General features: G+C 37.3%; 1 protein-coding gene and 1 long non-coding RNA gene across 3 annotated transcripts; both read left to right on the top strand.

Moving 5' to 3' along the window:
• Positions 1-250: 250 nt before the first annotated feature.
• On the top strand, positions 251-3,017 carry LOC104110124 (protein RER1B-like). 2 transcript variants are annotated; one of them, XM_009619551.4, is made up of 4 exons: positions 251-582; positions 1,518-1,889; positions 2,465-2,645; positions 2,798-3,017. In XM_009619551.4, the coding sequence occupies exons 2-4, from the start codon at positions 1,537-1,539 to the stop codon at positions 2,822-2,824; spliced, it is 561 nt and encodes a 186-aa protein (XP_009617846.1). In that variant the 5' UTR covers positions 251-582; positions 1,518-1,536; the 3' UTR covers positions 2,825-3,017. The 2 variants fall into 2 exon arrangements, with proteins under 2 accessions (XP_009617846.1, XP_009617845.1); XM_009619550.4 differs by having other exon boundaries at positions 266-582; positions 1,503-1,889.
• A 3,465-nt stretch (positions 3,018-6,482) lies between these two features.
• Positions 6,483-7,283, top strand: LOC104110126 (uncharacterized). Its single transcript, XR_689384.3, has 2 exons — positions 6,483-6,747; positions 6,860-7,283. It is a non-coding gene; the product is annotated as an uncharacterized lncRNA (long non-coding RNA).
• Positions 7,284-22,275: the final 14,992 nt, after the last annotated feature.

The following is a 22,275-nucleotide window of genomic DNA, read 5'->3' as shown; positions in this document are numbered from 1 at the left end:
CTGAGTTTGCCCGAACCCGCACCGTCTACCGTAGCTCCGCCCCGCAGACCAGAGGTCGCCGATATATGTAATACTGTGTTTGATACTTGCTAGAAGAAGCCAAGTGCAAGCAACAATACTTAATATGCCTTAAAAAAAAAAATCAGAAACCTCTTTCTTATGGGAAACGGTGGCAACTCTTCGAAACAGCCGTGTGTTGGCTTCTGTTAGTAGGCTTAGTTTTTTTATGTTAATTTTGTAAATAGAATAGGATATTTAGTTAATGAAAAGAATATTTTGATAATTTAACTTTTTAGTTAGATTAGTAATAGTTGCTCAAATTTAAATTAATTAGTCAAATATAAATTACTTTTTACCAAGCAAGCTATTAAAGACCGGTTTCATTCCCGCAAGTCGGTTTCAACTGCACGCGCTCAACATTCCGATCGTTTTTCGTTCATAAGTTTTCTCGGAGATCAGAAAATCGGAAGTTAAGCTCAAATCTGTAATTCTCACAGATTGCTTCCAACTCTACTCCTCAATTGAATCAGTGATTGCTCCAAAAATCTCAAGTCTCCATCTTAACAGTCTTTCGTATTAAGGGTAACTCTATTTCTAATTAATAATTTCATGGATATGAACCTTCTTTTTCAGTTTTTAGTTCTTGATTGGCGTTTCCTTAATCTATTGCTGCGTAATTCGGTAATTGCCGAACTAATTGAACATTTTCGATACTGTTTATTTATTCTTATCCATGTTGTAGTGTTGAGCACTTGAATTGCATAGTCTATTAATATCTTAGTTTAGTTGGTCATAAATCAATCTAGCAAACAAAAGCTATTTCTGTTTTTCACTCTTTTGTTTTTTAAATTTTGGGTGGGGTGGCTCATGGAGAGGTGAAGATAGAAGAAGGGCGGATCTTTGGTTGTATTAGAATACTGCGCCTATACGAGCACCCAAGGTTGTCGCCTAGTGGTTAATAAAGTGGGAGGACAACCATGAGATTTAGGTACAAAAGCCAGCGAAGGCAAAAAATACTCAGTGATTTGTTTTTATCTGCTTAAACCTTGATTGGTAGAGTTACTGGTGTCAAAAAAAAAAAAAGGACACTGCGCTTATATGATGGAAGTGAAATTGCAACCGCTAGACTGCATTAATAATCCTGCAAAGACGCTGTTGAAATTGATTTATTAAAACAAGTATGAGGGAAACTCAGTTATTGTTCCCAGTTCCTAGTGACTATGACCCAATCCTCCTCAATTAACTGGTAATAGTACAAATATATATATGCGATATGTGTGTATATGCGTCTGTGTATCTGTTAGGGAAGTTCATTTCCAATTAAATTTTACTTTTGGCACGCTGAGAAGCTTTGCCTAGAGTATTTGGCAGCAATTACCAGGCCAGTTCGTCCGTGCTTCTTCTTTTGAAGTCTTTATTCTATTAGGATGTAAGAGGAATTAGATGAATTATCTTTTTGTTTTGTTATGCTTTCTGTAATGGTTCTACTTTCATATGCTTAGGTTGTACCGTTGTAGAAGTCTCTGAGTTGACTTCATGGAGGGAGTTGAAGTTGATGGTGGTGATGCAGTTCTATCACCACTAGCAAAGTGGAAAAATGAAATTTCTAGGACATTTCGCTACTATTTGGATAGGTCTGCTCCTTATACCTTCCGCAGGTGGCTTGGAACATTGACAGCTGCATCAATATATATGTTGCGTGTTTACTATGGTCGTGGATTCTACGTCATCTCATATGGTGTAGGAACCTATATTTTGAATTTGTTGATTGGGTTTCTGTCACCAAAGGTGGATCCTGAGCTGGAAGCTTCGGAAGGTGCTTCTTTGCCACCTAAAGACAATGACGAATTTAGACCTTTCGTTCGCCGGCTGCCTGAATTTTTGTTCTGGTGAGATCATAGACCTCAAAATATGAAATATTCATTGTAATTTACTTTGTTCATTAGGCTTTGCATCTCTGTTTCAACTATTGCTGTTTGACTCATTTCATGGTATAGTTACAATGTAATGTGGTGATCAACTTTTCTTGTTTTAGACAGCAAAGATACAGTGATTTACACTCCATTATTGAAGTTTGTGATGAATGACTTTTCATGATTCCATTTGATCATGTTGTGAATATGCATCGTCGTGCAATAAAGTTGTTTTTTTGTGCATAGTAATTGTCATGGATTAGCTTGTTGCTGAGCAGGCTATTATTCCAAAAACATGAAAAATATTGTTCTTTGCTTGTTAGTATGATATAAGGACTAGTCTAGTCACTGTATCTAATCAAAAGGCAGGTTAACACAGGGTAGGCATTGATGATTCCTATTTAAACTGGGGAAGGATGACGGATTAACACATGTTAACTGACCTAAATGTTATATTAGCTGCACGTGCGGAGTTCTTCTTCGTCCTCTTGCTATTCATCACGATCTTTTCCCTAATGGAAATTTCCTTTCATATTTTCCTGAGGTTTCAGGTATGCAACAACAAAAGCTTTCATCGTAGCCTTCCTGATGACCTTCTGCTCTATATTTGATGTCCCAGTATTCTGGCCAATATTGTTATGTTACTGGATTTTTCTCTTTGTCCTCACTATGAAGCGTCAGATCACACACATGATTAGATACAAGTATGATCCATTCAACATTGGGAAAAAGGTAAAGAGTTTTTCACTTGAATTGAATTTTTTGTGATAGTACTCTTTGCTGTTTCTCTTTGTTATCTCATTGTTTTTATCTTTAGCTTATGACAAATGTCTAATAATTTTCAAGTTTTCTGTTTAATAAATTAATCCTCCTGGATTCTGCAGAAGCATACTGGGAATAAATCTGATTGAGGCAGTAGTAGCTTTATGTCAGGAGTGATTTGTGATATCTTGTCAAGGGTAGTGAATGTCCCCTCCTTTGTTTTGAGAAACTTGTGTAAATATTCTTCTTCTTGAACATGTATCCCATGCACATGTAAATGTTGCGAAATATGTAGATTTGCTTCCTGCAGATATAAAAGCAAGTGTTGAGAGTTACCATGAACTCTTTTTTTGGTTTCCTTGTGATTTCTTACAAGGATTCAGGTATTTGGGAGGATAGGGAACTTTGTTATTATCACCATTGCACCTATTGAGTTACTGCACCACTATGTCTCAATATAATACTAAAATCAGGAGCATGGCAGATATTAGGTGATGTTGTGTTCCTTGACAGAATGACAGTTGCTCCAGGTTAGGACTTATGATGCTCCGTTCTCTTTCGTTAATTGATCTCCAATCTTACTTCTCTGGATCAGGTGCATGTGCAGGACAAAGACAGGAATTAGTTATTACTTATTAGAATTAACTACCCAATCGTGTTACATCTGGTGTTTATTATGGTATGCTATCCTAGATAATTTTGTGCAGTATGCGTTGCGTCATTATAGAATTGTAGATAGGATTCGTCCCGTGTTACTTTTATGCATGCCTGAAGTCTGCTTAAAATCTTACAGGTAGACTCACTGAGAATAATTTAGGAGCAATTCAGTTCGTTGTACCTAAAAATGTAACACCTTAGCTGCATGTATTATGGAAATCTAAAATTAGTTGAGCAATTATGCACTTTGTCGAATGAGCAGCCCCCTTGATGCACTATTCATGCCACACCTGCACCAGCATAAAAAATGATTCTAAACGATTAAATATTACTGTTCAAGAGCATTCAAAACTAATAGGGCAGTAGTAACTTATTGTATTTAGAAAAGTCGTTAGCATCTCATTTAAAATAATGTTTGGTTCTTGTTTCGTGCATCTTCTGTTTTTCTTACCTACCCAAGTTCAATATATATATAGCTCTATCTCCGGTTTTTGAGTTGTCAAATGCCTGATTTCTTGGTCGCTTTGGCATGGACTTCTTTTATTATTAGGTGCATTTCATGTGTAAACTAGAAGAAAGTGATTCATGTTTGGCCTAGAAGGATATGTTAAAATGGGTTTTTATTTTTTTAATTTAATTTTTAAGGTGGGGTGGTCAAGAAAAAGGGTTATTCTAGAACAGAAATTGTTTCTCAAATCTAACAGAATCCTTTATATTGTAAAGGCTTTATTGGGGGTTGTTGAGGGGGTGGGATTGGGTGGGTCGACGTAGGTAGACCAATTTCTTTGCCATTATTTACCAAAAATCGGTGCTTAAACTAGGAGTTGATAGTGACTAGGCATTTTTTTTTGTGTAGCTAGAACTCTCAGTCTAGCGATGACTAAGAGTGTGTCGGTCCTGTCCCGATCCCGTCCCGTCTCATTTATCCCATATTAAACGGTACACGAGATGGGACGGGATGACCATTTCGTCCCGTTTATCCCGTTCCGTCCCGCTTGTCCCGTTCGTCCCGCGTGTTATTTAATTTTTTTTTCTTTTTGAAATAGAGCCGTTGGCCAACGGCCATAAACGAATATAAACGACCATATTTGGCCCCCACCCCCCAAAACACCTCTACCCCAAACTTTTAATTTAACTCCTAAGTTTATTAAATTACACTTTGGCCCTATTTTAAACTATAAATATCCCTATCCTTCTTCATTTTTTCCCACAAAAATCAATCATTCTCCCTCAAATCTCTTACATTCTATCTATATTATTCTCTCTATTTTCTCACAATCAATATAAGTTTAAGTTTTTGGGCAATTTTTTGGAGCAACTTTCAAACTTCAAATTAATTCGTCAAGTATTTGGAGCAATTTCTTCAAGTTTCAATATTTAATCACGATGCACTCGTTCCATCTCCTAATTTTAATATATAATTTTTGCGTATCATTTTAGAGCTTATTTTTTGTGTTTACTTTACGTGTTCTATTTTCGCATTTCATTTGTGTGTTTAATTTTTATGTTAACTTTTTTAATTTAATTTCGTATTTAAATTATGGCTCCTAAAAATGTATTTGGCATGTTTAAAAAAAGTAGTAGAAAACGTAGTAAAGGTGATATATAGTAGTAGTAATTTTAATCCTAGTCCTAATCCTAATCCTTCTCATAGAATTAGAAAACATATAGATGAAATGACTCATGTTGATTAAAACTTTATTTTCCCAACCCCCCGCATGTTATAATATTAATTTCGGAGAACAACTAGATCATGAAACTTTACAAAGACAATTTGGCAATGATATTTTTATTGAGGACGAAGAAAATGAGGATGAAGAAAATGAGGAAGAAGAATTAGATGAAACACCCACTAGTCCCGCAACACAAGCTCCAACTCAGAGTTAATCTCGGTCTGGAGCTTTACCCCTGTACCTCCTGTAAGGGGTAAGCGTAAGGTTGAACGTACCAAAACATCACTTGTATGGAAATTTTTTAAACATGATAAAGTCAATAAACGTGCTATATGTGAAAAATGTAAGCAACGATTTGTACATACCCTTATAACGAAGCTATATAGGAGCTTACAAATATTAGTATGATGATTTGTAATTAGCTACTAAGAGGCCTAGTTCAAACAGAACCCTTCCTAGAAGGTGGCTGCGTAGATTAAGTGCTCTTCAAAAGAATTATATTTGTATGTGAAATTTGAAAGTTCTATTAATAAAATAAAAGGCTCTAAGCCTTGAATTATTTTTATGAATTGTTTTACACTCTTACTTAGTTACTTAATGGCTTGAAATTATATTAAATAAATTACAACTCTATTATAATTACTAAAATATTTCATTACAAGTCTTTTTTTAATATTTTATAATTCTTTACTTAGTTATTTTTATCATTTATTAAATTTTAAGTTTATTAAATAAGTCAAAAAACTAGCCGTTGCAAACTTTAAAATCTTAGTCATTGTCAAAAAACTAGCCGTTGCTAAACTTAATGCTTAAATAATTATTTTTTTAAAAAATAAATTGCCCACTTAAGGTCCGCGAACCGTTTCGTCCCGTTTAGGCCCGTCTCGCCACCGTCCCGACTAAATGTCGTCCTGTCCCGTCTCGTCCCATCCCGTTAGACACCCTTAGTTTTAATAACTGAATTGAACTCTCTAGTCAATTGTATCGCATGTTAGTTTTATCTTGCACAATTTCCTTCTGAAAAGAAAATGAATCAACCATATCAATCTCAAATGAGTTGAAGTTTAACCATATGAATCTTCCTAATCCTTGCAACTCTATTTACGTCTATTCTATTTTAAAAAAGGAAATACAATTAAAAAAATCTAAATATCCGTATATTATTGAGGTACCGTTAATTGTAATGTCGAAGTCAAGATGGTTGAGTTATGATTTGTTTTTTTTATATTTTATTTAAAAACTGATCAAACCACTATCATCCTGTATATGCTAAGCTTGACATATTATAGGAGGATATGACAGGTGGATTCTTAATCATATACACTCAATTGGTGTAACAACTTAACAACCAAAAGAGGAGAAAATCACAATGTCATTATCAAAAGTATCTGACTTTTGCTTACACATGGGAAAGTATTTATACATTATCACATATAATATATGTCCAATTGAGAGAAGTACTAGTTGTGTGGAATTCTTTAATATCATCATAGTGACTGGTTCCTGAAACATGGCCAGTTAATTAAAAGGTCTTGTTGGAGCACCCCAACAACATTGTATATTTCCTACAACATAAATCCTTGGAGGAAACATTAGTTCATCATCTGTCCAACAAATGAGTGGGAGAACCTTGCTCTTGATATTGTTCTTATGGGCTGTCCTTACAGTCGTAACCCCTATCCTTGTCCGATTGTCTGCTTCTGCCAGAGCAAATGGCGAATTTTTCGTCATCACACACACCCGTAAGGATTTTTTATTATTTCATTATCATTCCCTTAGCAAGGGAAAACGAAGTCAATTCTATTCTTAACTAAGAGGAGATCATATGAATAACGATTCTTTCGTTTGAATCAGGTGAGCTAAACGAGAGGATGAAGGCCGGGAAAGTGATGGGGTTGTTGGCAAGGAGGGCGCTTGTTGCAGCAGCACTACGAAAGAAAGACTCAACTCCATCACTGACACCAGAAATTGTGCCATCACAGACAATACTCCTCCTGCCTTAAAATCGCAATTGTGAAGTTGAAAAGACATTATTCTTGACGTGTGCATGAGATCGTGAAGTGTGAGGACTCCATTTTCTAGTTGCAAGAATTAGTTGAGTTATTACTCAGTTAATTAGACAAACTTAAGACATGGTTATGCTTACATTATGAGTAGAGTTCAATTGGCACTATGATTTTGTACAGCGTATATATCTGCAGAAAGGTACACAGCAAAAGTTTCATTAATTAACGTACATATGAAATTGAGAAGTTCTTTTTGTTGTTTCTTTTTCCCACTTTCTTCTGTGCCTTTTACAATTTGCACGTTACAATTATTATAAAAGTGATTGATACACTTTGAGTGAAAAACAAGCATTGAGTTGAGTCTATGAGATGGTAAAGAAAAGCAGCCTGAAAGAGCTGATTAACTTTAATTTGTAGCTGGTTTACCATTCTTGTTTCTCCCATTTTCTTTATTTGTTACTGCTGCTTATAATCTTCAACTCTTGCTTTGATCTTTTCAATTCCTCGAATTATTACGTTGGACTTCTCTTTTTCATTTCATTTGAAATATTCTAGAAAATTGATTTTTTGCTCACCTCTACCCGTCCATATAGGGGCAAAGTAACTGACAACAGTAATCTAAACCTCCTCGAATCTCCACCATGAATATCCTAATAATATATCCACCATTGTCGATAAATTAATTAAAAGCCTGGTACAGAGTAAGTAAAACAATTAACATAATCCAAGAAGTGTTATATATGATCCTAATTGCACAACCAAACACTATAACATGATTCAAGCCTATGTAAAATATGGCCCACGTGTGGCTTATAAAATATTTTGGTTTAATAAATATATTTTGTTAAATTAGTATTTGAATAAAATTAGGGGAAGTTAATTATGGTTATAACTCTCACTAACCCACTTTGATGGTAAGTGAGAATTAACCGATGGTCCCTATCTCTGCCTATTAAAAGAAGAATATCATAACTCCATCACAATTGATTCTGAAAAGAATGCACAAGGTAAAGAGAGAGAAAACAAAACTAGTTTTGTCAAAAACAGAAGATCAAGTTCTTCCCTTCCGCTGGATTAAGTCAAGAACATTATGGCCGATTCTGGTATGTTTTTCTTGACTGATTTTCTTATATCTTACAATTTGTGAAAATCATATAGTTTCACAATGCTAAGATTAATGATAGGATTTTATATAGATTGTTTATGAATCCTTACACATGGTATCATGAGCACGGTTGAGGAATCGATGATTTTCCATTAAGGGTGTGTTTGGTACGAAAGGAAATATTATCCTAGAAAATATTTTAATGGAAAATGAGTGATTTTATCACTTATTTTTCCTTTGTTTAGTTGGTGACTGAAAATTTTTTTCCGAAAAATATTTTTTAGTGTTTGGTTAGAGAGTAGAAAATATTTTTTAGGAAAATAGTTTTTTATGCTACTCTCCTCACCCCCTTCCCCCAAAATAATATTTTTTCTTATATCATGAAAAGAAAATACTCATATGTTGAAATGAAAAAAAAGGTATTTTAGCTATAACATGAAAAGAAAGTATTATTAATAATATTTCTATTTAAGGTGGGGGATGCGGGGTCGGGGGTGGAGTTGGGGGAGGGGGTGGGATGGAGTGGGGTTGGGGGTTGGGTTTGTTGGGTGGGGGTGTGGTGGTGGATTGGTGGGGATGTGGAATAGGTTGGGGGAAGTTGAAAAAGAGCTTTGGAAAATATTTTCCCTTTTCTTGATAGGGAAAATATTTTCCTCCAATTGGAGGAAAATAAGTTAATGAGGAAAATATTTTTCAATTTATTTAAGCCAGCCAAACATGAAAACATTAGAAAATATTTTTCGAAAAATATTTTTCTTCGTACCAAACACACGATTAAAGATTTCTTCTTTTCTTGTGAAACCTAATTTATAAACTAATAGTTACTGTGACGTCTAATGGATTCGGGATCACCTCTGTAAGTTGCAAATTTCGAGTACGTGAATTTGGTTATAGCCAGTTAAAAGTTTGATGAAACAAGAATGGTGTTATAGTTGATTAATAGTAACACCTCAAGAATACTAATGAATAGAGCCATAAATAATGTCTTAGATCCCGTTTGAACATTTAGTGATTTTACCACTGCCTCTTTGTGGAGAAAGTTCATATTTGATATTGAGACAGACAAACAGTATATATGTGTGTATTCATTGGAATTATGGATGTAATGATCCGGCTGGCATTTTTGAGTATTTTAGCCCCATTCCCCTATTTATTGCCTCCTCTATGTTCAATTATGGTTATATGACTTGTCGGGGTAGTTGGATTGGTTCCGGAGAAGTTTTGGAGTGAATTGGGACACTTAGTTGCAAAGTTGGAAGCTTAAGTTGAAAGAGTTGACCGGAGTTGGACTTTTGTGTAGATGACTCCGAAATGGAATTTTGATGATTTCGATAGTTCCGTATGGTGATTCTGAATTTAGGCGTATGTTCGGATATTGATTTGGAGGTCCGTGAGTCTTTTTTGCTTGAATTAGCGAAAGTTGAAAAGTTGAAGGTTTGGAAGGTTGAGAGGTTTGACCGATAGTTGACTTTATTGATATCGGGGTCGGATTTCTGTTCAAGAAGTTGGAATAGGTTCGTTGTGTCATTTATGACTTGTGTGCAAAATTTGAGGTCATTCGGATTTGGTTTGGTATGTTTTGGCATTAGTTTTAGAAGTTGTAAGTTCATTAGTTCATTAGGCTTGAATCGATATGTGATTCGTGATTTTGGTATTTTTTTGATGTGATTTGAGGCTTCAAGCGAGTTTATTTTGTATTTTAGGACTTGTTGGTATGTTAGGACGGGGTCCCGGGGGCCCCAGGAGTGTTTCAGATTGAGTTCGGAACATATGTTCATGTATTGAGACTGCTGGTTTTCTGTGCTTCTGGTTTCCTTCACTGCGTTTGCGATGGTTCAGCCGTGATCACGTAAGGTCTTTGTTGGCAGATGGATAATTGTTCTTCGTGATAGCATAAATGGGGACGCATTCGTGGAAGGTTGGAATGTTGTCTATTGCGAATACGGGTAATGTATCGCGACCGCGTAGAAGGAAGGTGAGATTGTGCCGTGGCACGCGTTGTTCATCGCGTTCGCGTAGGCTTGGACGCGATCGTGTAGCCAGAGGATGACTGGTCATCACGTTTGCGGCTGTGGTCTCGCGATCGCGTAAGAGGCTTTTGTGAGCTGGGGGAGTTTGTTCTCTGCGATCGCGAGTGCTTTTCCCGCGATCGCGTAGAGTAAGAATTGGGGAGTAGAATGTTAAAACCCAAATCGAGGGTCAGAGTATTATTATTGTATTTTGAGTTGTACAGCTCGGTTTTGGACGATTTTGGAGGGTCTTTTCACGTCTTGGATCAGGGTAAGTATTTTTTACTCGGATTTATTAATTAATCATGATTCCATCTTAGTTTTATCATTTATTTAGTGAATTAAAGTGAAGAGAATGGTGAAATTTTGTAAAACTTCCTAAAGTAAAAATCAGGGATTTAAAGGTCGATTTGAGGTCGAAATTGGATAATTTTGGTATGACTGGACTCGTTACTGAATGTGTGCTCGAATTTTATAAGTTTGGTTGGGTTTCAAAGTGCGGGCCCGTAAATGACTTTTTGAGTTGACCTTTTAATTTTCTTTAAAGATTGCAAACCGGAATAGTTTCTATGACATGTATTTATGGTATTAAATTATTTTAGCTAGATTCGAGCCGTTCGGAGTTGGATATTCGTGGAAAGGCTTACTAGTGGATTGAGTTAGCTTGTTTGAGGTAAGTATCTTCCCTAACTTTGTGTGGGGGAACTACCCCTTAGGATTGGAGTTGTTTGTGCTATTTGTGTTATATGAGAGCCGTGTACGCAAGGTGACGAGTGGGTACACGGGCTATATGTGGTATTTGACAGTATAGGCTATTTAGACTCTTTTCATGCCTTTAATTGAATTGTCATAATATGTTATATCTTTCATTGTTAATCTACCCTTACATATGTTAATCTACCCTCGTATGCTTTATTTGACATTGTTAGCACTTGTTCCACCTCTTACTTATTATTTGGCTCTTATATGCTTTAGTTGAAGTTATTGCCTTCCTTATTGTCTTGTTACTTCTTTAATTGTTGAATTACTTACTTGAAGTTGTTATTTCATGGAATATATTCTTGTTTAGTTATTGGTGTTGAAGTTGTAAAAGCCGTTATCACTTTGAGGCGAAGTTGTTAATTGTTGAGATATCATTCTTGTTGAGCTATTCACTATTATCTTGTTATTGTTGAGACTCTTGTACATATTATGGTTGAGCCATTGTTATTTGTTGTGAAAATATTAGTATTGTTTATTCTTTTGGCAAGTTGTGGCATATGGGCACTTGTGGTGGGAGTTGTAATTATATTGTGATATTGATATGCATGCAGCGGTAAAAGAATAAGGGTTAATTTCCATGCGGCAACATAAGGTGGGATCTATGTGTGTGTTGCTAGTAAGGAAATTACTTGAAGCCACGAGGTGACATAAGGTGGGCTAAAGTGCGTGTAGCTATTTTGGGAAAAATATTTTCAAAACTATCTAAATGTAAGGCTCACGCGACGGTATAAGGAAATATTGTGATTATGAAATGAGATTACGAGGTGGTACCTCGGTTGCGATTGTTTTTGTTACCTCTCATTGGCCTCACTTGTATTTGTCCGCATTGTTTTCTTGATGTTCTTACTATGTTTCCTTTCTTGTTGCCTTTATTGCTTTAAATTCAGTTGTAGCTTACCTTGTTGTATTGCTTTATTGCCACTATTCCCTATTTTCATTATTAGACTAGGCTATACCTATTCAGTTTCTTCTTATCCTAGTAGGTGTCTTGACCCCTCGTCACTATTCTACCGAGGTTAGGCTTGATACTTACTGGGTAGCGTTGTGGTGTACTCATACTACTCTTCTGCACATATTTGTACAGATCCAGGTACCTCGACTCAGGCTAGGCATCAGTGAGTGGATCATACAGTTCGGAGACTTCAAGGTATACCTGCCCGGTGTCCGCAGGCGTCGGAGTCACCTTCTGTCCTTATTTTACTATTGTTTATTCTTTATCTAGACAGTGTTGTACTAGGGATTTTACAATATACTCGTATAGAGCTTATGACTCAGTTTCACCGATTTTGGGAGTTTTGTTATAGAATTATATTTTGGATTTATTATGAGTTTATTGAATTATCTTATTATCTTAGCTGTTAAATTCTGTTGAGTATTCGTGAATGTTAGGCTTACCTAGTTTTAGTGACTAGGTGCCATCACGACATCCTAAGATGGTAAATTGGGGTCGTGACAAGTTAGTTAGAGCTCTAGGTTCACGGGTGTTACGAGTCATAAGCAAGTTTAGTAAAGTCTTGCGGATCGGTACAGAGACGTCTGTACTTATCTTAGAGGCTACGAAACTATTAGGAAAACTCCACTTCTTTGATTCCTTATCGTGCGAATTTGTTAACTTCGAAATCTAAATCTTTGTCTTTCTATTCTCTCACAGATGGTGAGGACACGCACTGTTGGATCCGACAATTAGACACCCGCGCCCCTTGTTAGAGTCGCGAGAGGCCGGGGTCGGGACAGAGGCCGAGGAGGGGCACGTGGTACAGCCAGAGAACCACCCCGAGCAACGACTGAGGAGCCACTTGTAGCTCCGTTGGGGGACAGGAACCCGAGGCGCCTGTTGTCACCCCTGCGCTTCAGCAGACCCTAGCACAATATTTGAGCGTGTTCGGTACTCTAGCTCATGCGGGGTTGATTCCCCTTGCACCAGCCACATCTCAGGCTAGGGGAGGAGCTCAAACTCCCGCGGACCTTACCCTAGACAGAGGGTCCATGTTGATTAGGTCCTAAAGGTTATGCCAACGCAGCATGTTGTTCCTGTTCAGCCCGAGGTTAGGGCAGTGGTATCTGAGGAGGAGTAACTTAGACTTGAGAGGTTCAAGAAGTATCATCCTCCTACTTACATCGTCCTAGCTAAAGAGGATGCACAACATTTTCTAGAGAAGTGCCACCGTATTCTCCGCATCATAGGTACTATGGGGACGAGCATAGTTGATTTTACTACATTCTGGCTGTCAGGAGCAGCGTATCAGTGGTGGCGGGCTTACGAGGAGGGTAGCCCTTCGGGATGCGTGGCGCGCGGAGTTTGAGCAGCTGCGCCAGGGTATTATGACAGTGTCAGAGTATGCTGTCAGATTCAGTGAGTTGTCCAGACATGCACCTGCCTTATTTTCCACAGTTAGAGAGCGAGTCCGCTGAGTCATTGAGGGGCTCAACTATAGTATTAGATTCAGCATGGCTCGAGAGTTAGAGACATATACCCTATATCAGAAGGTGGTAGAGATCGCACGGAGGTTGAAGGGTATGCAGGGGCCGTGAGAGAGAGGATAAGGAGGCCAAAAGGCCTCGAGGTACATGAGGATTTAGTGGTAGCCACACTGCAGCTACAACCCGTCATGGTAGATGCTATGTGAGTCATCCAATTCATTCAGCACTTCCAGCTTCTAGTGGTGCTTTGGCTACTCTGAGGTCTCAGGTTGCCCATTTTGCTCAGCCATTATCAAGTGCACCTCCTGCACGAGGTGCCTTCAGTGGTCAGTCTAGCCGACCCGGCTAGGGCCAATTTCAGCAGCCACACCCACGGAGAGCTTGTTTTGAGTGTGGAAACACCAGACATATGGTAAGGGACTTCCCCAGACTCAGGAGGGGTTCACCTCCATAGACTACTCAATCTCCATGTATTCCACAGGGTCCACAGGGTTCACAAGCCGTGGTTCCTGCTCCAGTTGCCGCTCCACCTGCATAGCCAGCTAGGGGTGGAGGTTAGGCGGGTAGGGGTCGCCCTAGAGGGGGAGGCCAGGCCAGATTCTATGCTTTTCCAGGTAGAACGGAGGCGGTCGCATCAGACGCAGTTGCTGCACCCTATTTTGCACTAGTCAAAACAAGATTTAACTTGTGGTTTCTTTATTGTTGATGAAAGAGAGTCGCCACCTAATATTTAAAGGTATACTAGGGTACCTATTTGATTACTAAAGTCATATCCTTTATTGGTCTACTAACCGGTGAGATTGTGGGTAAGAGTTCTTGTTATTCTAAGGGAAAGGTGTTAGACACCCCTTAAAATCTACGTGCGGTAGCTCCATAGGACTTAGACTAAGTTAAAGGATTAGTTGTTTGTATTCTGCTTAACTAGTGCTAAAGGGGTATGACTTACTGTATATTAGAATATGATATTTACAAAGAGGATGTGTAGTTTTTAAAGGATATGAGTTTATAAAGGAGTCTTAGAAAATAATGTTGGTTTATATGATTAAAAGAGTTTAAAAAATATGTGCATGATGTTTGTACTTATGAAACATATGAGAAAGGGCTAAGTTATAAAATACTTTGTGTTTAAAGGATGTGGCTATTTGTGTAACTCTACTGAAATAAGAGTGTTGTAAGAAAATGAGTCCAAGATGTACCTTAGCTTTCAAATCTCAATTTTTGAAGAAACATTTAAGAACCTTTTGCTGGTGGCAGCACTAAGATTTGCTCTTTTTTAGAAGGCGATTTTGGATTCCATTTCTAGTTTTTGAAAAGAGGGACTGCCGTCCTTGCTAAGCTATTTTTGGCTTCAAAATCTTCATAAAATGTTAGTAAAACATAAGAGATTAATAGCGTGAGTAGCATATGATTAATGACTGAAAACTAATTACTATCAAGCCTAATATTTCTTTTAATCCTATGTTCTTTTAAGGCTTGCCTAAGTTGTTTACATAATTTAAGAGGTAAAGTAATGCATTCAATCCAATATGATAATTTTTGTATACATGTGAGAGATAAAAACATCAAAAATGCAGCAAATGCGGTGAAGTAGTACAACTGTAAAGTAGTGAAGCAGTAAATAGTAGAGGAGTGAAGAGAGAGGATGGACTCTGATTTTGGGCCTCAAAGAGGCAGGCCGAACAGATAGCAAAAAACGGATAGCAATTGACTTCAAACTTCCCAGAATGCGCTGGTACAAAATTTGGGCCTGAGTTCTTTTATGAACTCGGCAGGCTCAGTGGTGGTACATGTAAAAAAAAGGTCATTATATATAATACTCTATACGTACAATCATACATGAAAAATATAAGTAAATGAATTGAACAAATTATAATAACCAATAGTAATTTGAGTTATGAAAGTTATACTAGTGTGGGGTCACTTATGGTAAAGTGATCCACATTGAAAACCTTTCGTTGTCATGAAGCACTAAACCTAAAAGGAGTAATGAATGTCAATAGACTAGAGGCTAAGGGTAGAGTTCCATTCAAGGTCAAGGCTCTCTTTGGATCCCTGGCAGTTCAAAGTTTCCAAGGGTCTCAAGGCCTAAGGCAGTGCTTGTGCAAGGGAGAGTAGCCCAACCAAAAACTAAACTCTAGTCCAAAATACCCCTAACCACTCACATTCACTCTTCCCCACAGGTTTAAGTGTCAATGGGCCACTCTCAATGTAAATCCCAATACCATAGTGGTAACATACCACAAAAGTATATACCTTTACCATGATGGATAAAGCAGAACATTATAAGACTAAAAGACAACCTATCCACATTGTTATAACCATATTTGAAAGCTAAATAGATGATTCACTATGAGTAACATGCTAAGTAGGTTCAAAAGAAATCACCTTTAAACACACATAGAGGCAAGAACATTATCACATTACTGTCAAAGAGTCAAACACCTAAGATCATATATCTTAAGGATAGAAAGAGCATATAGTCCAAGTTGGCAATAATTATGAACACAAACACATGTGCCTTACCAACCTTCAATTAGACTAACCACATATTGGTTTTAACTTAGGTCTTGTTCTCTAGTACACACATAGGTTAACATCTCCAATTGAAACTCCTAAAAAAGTATTAACAAAGATATAGACCAACAACTTCACTTAGCTTCTAAGGGGGATTAGGAGATGACAGATTAACAATTATAGTTAAGACTCCTGAAGAATGTTAACAACACTACAGATTAATTACTATAAGTGATGCTCTCTAAAGAGTACCAATACAGATACATGTCAGCAGCTTCACATAGAGATACTAATCAATAACCTTAATTAAGAGGCACATATTGATGACTTCAATTAGAACATTTAAAAAGTGTTAACAGAGGTTCAGAACAGTAACGATGATTAGATCTTCCACTGGTACTATCAGAGATACCAAACTACAATCAGAACTTCTAAAAGTACTAACAAGGTCAAAGATTCACAACCTTAATTAGCACTCCTGGAGGTGTTAGTAAGATTACAAATCAATAGAATGCAAATAGGACTTCTAACAGATATTAACAAAATCACAGATTCACAACTTCACTTAGGACTTCTAAGAGTATTAATAGAATACTAAGCTATCAGTCTTGCTTAACTTTAATATCAATGACACAATCACTTATTTCTGAGAGTTTCAACTTCACACTAATCTCGTTGAGAACAAAACATGTTGTTATATCCAAGCAGTAGCAACAAGAGACCCTCTTTAGAGTTCACAAGTTGAGTTTAATCCATTTAAGAGAGCTTAATTAAGTTTCAAAATATTGTGGGCATGTGTGGAATCAGGAAGGACAAATAGAGGCACTGAAGAACAAAAATGAGTGCAGGATCACAAGAACACACACAAAGGACAACTAGCAGATGTCATATTATGAAAGTATTACTAACAGTATCACCATATGAGCTTCAGGAAAAGGATAAGAGTATCATCACATTAGGAAAATATATTAAGTATGTCTGGGATAGGGTTTCAGGTATAATGGAACTTAGCAGCAGTATTTTAGCTAAGCAAATCAATTAGCAAAAAGCACGGACCACTTTTCGAAGGAAATTTTAAGCTATATACAAGTAGCTATAGTAACCGTTTTTGTCAGCCACTAAAATAATTTATTTTATTGTAGTCAATAAAAGCATCCAACTGGGCCCATATCACATCATTAGACTACCTGAATTCTCCAAAAAGGCCCCCATGTGGTCTGTCATCATCTAAGTCCTTACTGAAGATTCATTTTTGCCCATGCTTTCATTCTTTATTGCATAGTTGCCTATATGTATTTTGGGAATACAGTGAAGGGAAAAGCTGAAGAATCCACAGAGGCTATAAAGGAAAATGTTAATAAGAGCATGAACACCACAAACTGAATTTAAACTTTAACATTTCAATACACAGAGACATTAACTCTTCCTAATTATATCCCTTTTTTTAAAAGAAATAATTAAGAATTGTTTTTCTTTTTTAGTTTGCTGAAACCACAGACAGAAGTTTGCGAGTTTATTGTATTTTTGTAATTGGGAATATGACTCCATTATGTTGTTTTCTTGAATATGGAATAAATGTGCACTGATTAATTATTACTCTCTAATTTATTTTATATAACTTATTTTTCTCTTTTTACTTTATTAAAAAAATGACATATTATAAATTTGAAAATGATTTAACTTTAAACTTCTAATAATACTTTTAGTGATATATTTTTATAGCCATAAAAATATCATTTCATGTTTAACAATAATTATTCTATCATAACTTAAATACATCTCATCCTTACTTCATGGATTAAGTTAAGTGTAAAGTAATCTCACAACATACACAAAAGTGATACAAGGATCCAACTAGCTTAGGATAGGTTTACATAAACAGTCATGAGCTAAATCAAGTAATTGACAGAAACACAGGAGCATATTAAAGAGATAAAACAAGCTTAAAGATCATGAGTTAGTATTTCTAAACAAAGGTAACAAGATGGTTCTCAACACTAAATGGTTCATACTTTGTTTACATCTAGACTATTAAGGGAACTACAAAAGTAGCATTCAAAGCAGATTAGCATAACAATCAGAATAGTACTAATAGAATCATTAAAGAGGTCTGAAACTAGGTATTAGGAACGTTAAGAAGTTCTTTAGTCACTTTCAAAGTTAACAGTAAACATGAATCATCAGATGCATATTAATGTCAGCATGTAATTATAGTTTCAATAACTTAAAGAAGTTCATGATCGTAAAAACTACTTAACAGTCATTAACACACATATAAGACAGTTAAAGAAACATAAACACATTATTAATAACATCATTCAACAAAAATAGTAAAGCAATTCATATTAAGGAATTTAGACTAGTAAAATAAAGACAAGGTCGAGGTTTTACCGACCTCCTTTGGGGCAACAAACCAAACGAGTGTTCAAGTTAGCCATTAAGGAAACCAAAAGCTTAGCTCTTAACCAGTGACCAAATCAGAACCAAAAGAAAGAGAGAAGCAAAGGTTGAGTGAAAACTCGAAATTTCAAACGGAAAAGACCTAAGCAACACTTTACTGTATCTTAATTTCTTCAGAAATGTTAGGTGTAGTTGGTGTATATTTTCTGTGTGTTAGGTGAGTGAATTCAAAGCCCCAATTTATAGTGGTTGTGAATCCCTAGGGTTTCAGATTCAGAATCAATAGTGGAAGATGATGAAAGATAGATGATGATAGCAGGGAGGGTAAAATCAGAGTGAATCAGAGTGAATTTGAGAGAAGAATGAGCGAGACTCTTACCCGAGTGCATGACAACCATGGCAAGTGAAAATCCATCGGGTAAAGACCAGCGGTCCAGAGGTCATTGCATTTGACCTCTAGTTTAGAATAATCATCATGAGATGTGCCATGCATGAGAGAGTTGGTCGCAACATCTGTAACGACCTGACCGATTATTTTTAGAATTTGCACTTTGCTCGGTTGTTTAAGAGCATGAGTAGCTCTGTAGGATGTATTATGACTTATGTGAATCGTCAGTTTTGGCTTTCAGGTTATTCAGAATTGATTTGGAGGAATGATTCTTAGCTAGAAGCTTTATATTGGAAATGTTTGACCAAGTTTTGACTTTTTAGTATTTGACCTTGGATTGGATTTTCTGATGGTTCCCTTAGCCCCATTGGGTGATTTTAGACTTAAGAGCGCGTTCGGATTGTGGTTTGGAGGTTCGTAGTAGAATTTGGCTTGAAATGGTGAAAGTTGGAATTTTGGAAAGTTTGACAGGGAGTGGACTTTTTGATATCGAGGTTGGGTTACGATTTCAGAAGTTGGAGCAGCTCCGTAATGTTAAATGTGACTTGTGTGCAAAATTTGAGGTCAATCGGACGTGATTTGATAGGTTTCGGCATCAATTGTGGAAGTTGAAGTTTCAAAGTTCAATGATTTTGAATTGAGGTGTGATTCGTCGTTTCGATGTTGTTATGTGTGTTTTGAGGCCTCGAGTAGGTCTGTGTTATGTTATGGGACTTCTTGGTATATTTGGATGGGGTCCCGAGTGGCTCGGGTAAGTTTCGGACGAGGTTCAGATCATTTTTATTCCATGTTGCATTGCTGGAGATTTTCTGGTTCTGGTATGACGGCACATGCGGAGTGTTGAGCGCAGGTGCGGAGCCGAAAAAGCGGCAGTGCCATCGCAAATGCGAGAAAAGGAGCTGGGCGTGAGTATCGCAGGTGCGGGTGCTTGGACGCACCTATGCAATCGCAGATGCAGTTCAAGTGTGCAGAAGCGCGATCGCAGAAGTGGCTTAAGGACCGCAGGTGTGAGGTTTTACTGGGTGAGGCTGTTTCGCAGAAGCGAGGAATTACCACAGAAGCGGTGGTCGCAAATGCGATAATTTGACCGCAAATGCGGAATAGCTGGGCAGAGTTATAAAAATAGTGGTTTTGGTTCTTTCTTCATATTTTGAGATGTGGGACTCCGATTGAGGCAATTTTTGAAGTAAATTTCATCACACGGATTGGGGTAAGTATTCTCTACTCAGTTTTGATTATATTCCATGAATCTATCTTCGATTTTAGCAATTGGTTGATGAATTTTAAAGAGAAAATTGGGGGTTTTGGCCTAAAATTTCATAATATGGATTTTTGTGTTTTGAACACCGTTTTGGAGTCGGATTTGAGTGAAACTAGTATGGTTGGACTCGTAATTGAATGAGTTGTCGGATTTTGTGAGTTTTGTCGAGTTTCGAGGCATTGGCCCCGGTGTGGATTTTGGCTGGATTTTGGATTTGATGTGGAATTCGATCTTTACCATTTGTAATTATTCCCTTAGGCTTTATCTGATGTATCTGAGTTGCTTTTGGCTAGTTTTGAGCCATTCGGAGATTGCTACGCGCGTGATGGCATTTTTGGAGCATCGCTTGGCTTGCTCGGTATTGGAATTGGCTTGTTCAAGATAAGTAACTCTTCTAAACTTAGTGCTGAGGGTATGAAACCCCAAATAACGTGTTGTGTGATTAGTATTGAGGTGACGCACATGCTAGGTGACGGGCGTGTGGGCATGCACCCTGTGAATTGTGATTCCATTATTTCCATGGCACTGTATAGTGACCCTATTTGCGTTTATATATGTGTTATCACAATGTGATAAAGTAACTGAGCTGTCAATCATGCTAGATATCATATTTAGGCTTTATGCTGATATTGTTAGGACCCATAGAGGTCGTTGCTTGTTGTCATCTCACTGATTTCATTGATATTTTGTACTCATTCATATTCAAGCATTCATATCATATCTCAGTCTCAGTTGTTACATATTGATACATCATATCATTGTTCCGGGTCAGTTTTCATGACACTGGGAGCCCGTGGGTGAAACTGGATAGATTGATGACTGAGTGAGGCCTAGAGCCTTATTATGAGTGACAGTTATGGTATCGGGCTACACACCGAAGCAGTTATATTGATGATTATGAAAGCGTTTGGGCTGAAGGAGCCTTTCCAAAGTCTTTAACACACCCCCAGTGAGCGCGGATGATACTATTGAGGGATGGATTTCCTTGGACATGGATTTGTCCGAAGTACTTACTACCTGGAGATGGATTTCTCCACAGAGTTGGATTGCCCTTTTTCCTCGGTACTGGGTGATTTATAGGCAGTGTTGTATATGTTCTGGGATGGATTTCCCTGGGCCGTATGGGCTATATACAGTACCGAGTGGTTGAGCATGATGAGTGGAAAGTGCGAAGCAGTGGGATTGAGTACTCTGAGAGTGTGAGTACATGATTCATCTCTGAGATACATGGCATTGGCATGCACACATGACATACATGCATAGAGACGCATTTTCCTCATGTTGTACGGTATCACGTCATTCATGACTTTTACACACATTGATATGTTAACATAGAGAGGTATTTCATACTTGCTATCTGGAAAGGGAATGAAACATCTTACTTATTTTTGAAAGGATTTTTGGAAAAATTTACAGTTTTCACACTATCTCATACTTTTCGACGATTTTGGTAAAGGATTTGGGTTTTCACTATTATTCTTGAAAAGCGGAACTATTTTCGGGAAATTGTGATAAAGCTGAGCATTTTATTTCTGAATTTATTCCTTATTTATATGCTCTACATTGTTATAAATAGTTGTTGGATATTGGTGTTGGACCCGACCATATTCCAGCTCGTCACTACTTTCAACCTAAGGTTAGGTTTGTTACTTATTGAGTTCATGAGGCCGGTTGTACTCATACTACACTTCCTACACATTACGTGCAGATTTCGGATGCCGATGTTGCTGTGTTCGATGAGAGCTAGATTGGAAGATGTACCTGCGTCCCTGTTGTAGCTGCCTCTTGTTCATGGTAGCCTTAGATTTTAAAACTCTATTTATATACTTTTCAAATAGAAAGTGTATTTAGTTCATATCAGCTTTGTAAACTCTATTCTTAGAAGCTCATGATTTGTACTACAAGTCCTTGGGGAATGTATAAGATTTAGATAATTCCTTTATTTAATTGTCTTATTAAAAATTTAATTGAAATTGGATTGTTATTAGTTGGCTTACCTAGCGGGTTGGGTTAGGTGCCATCACGACTAGTGGATTTTGGGTCGTGATAAATTGGTATTAGAGCTCTAGGTTCATAGGTTCTACAAGTCATGAGCAAGTGTCTAGTAGAGTCTTGCGGATTGGTATGATGACGTCTATACCTATCTTCGAGAGGCTACATGACATTTAGGATATACTTCCCATCTTTGTTTCATTATCGTGCGGCATTGATTCTGCTTGAGGCGTAATCTTTCGAATTCCTTCCACGCATTCATATGCGCACATAAGCGCTCGGTATCAGCTGTGCATCGACGACTGGTGATTTCCTGGATGAGGGCGAGATGTGATTTCTGTGTGTTGATGGTGGACCATTCTGGGGGGACTTGAGGCTAGGTTTTGACTGTAGCTGGAGCATTGAGGTGTTG

This window comes from Nicotiana tomentosiformis, chromosome 11 (genome assembly GCF_000390325.3).
Source record: "Nicotiana tomentosiformis chromosome 11, ASM39032v3, whole genome shotgun sequence".
Lineage (NCBI taxonomy): Eukaryota > Viridiplantae > Streptophyta > Magnoliopsida > Solanales > Solanaceae > Nicotiana > Nicotiana tomentosiformis.
Note: the sequence above shows the minus strand (reverse complement) of the source record. Positions and strands in the feature narration are given on the sequence as shown.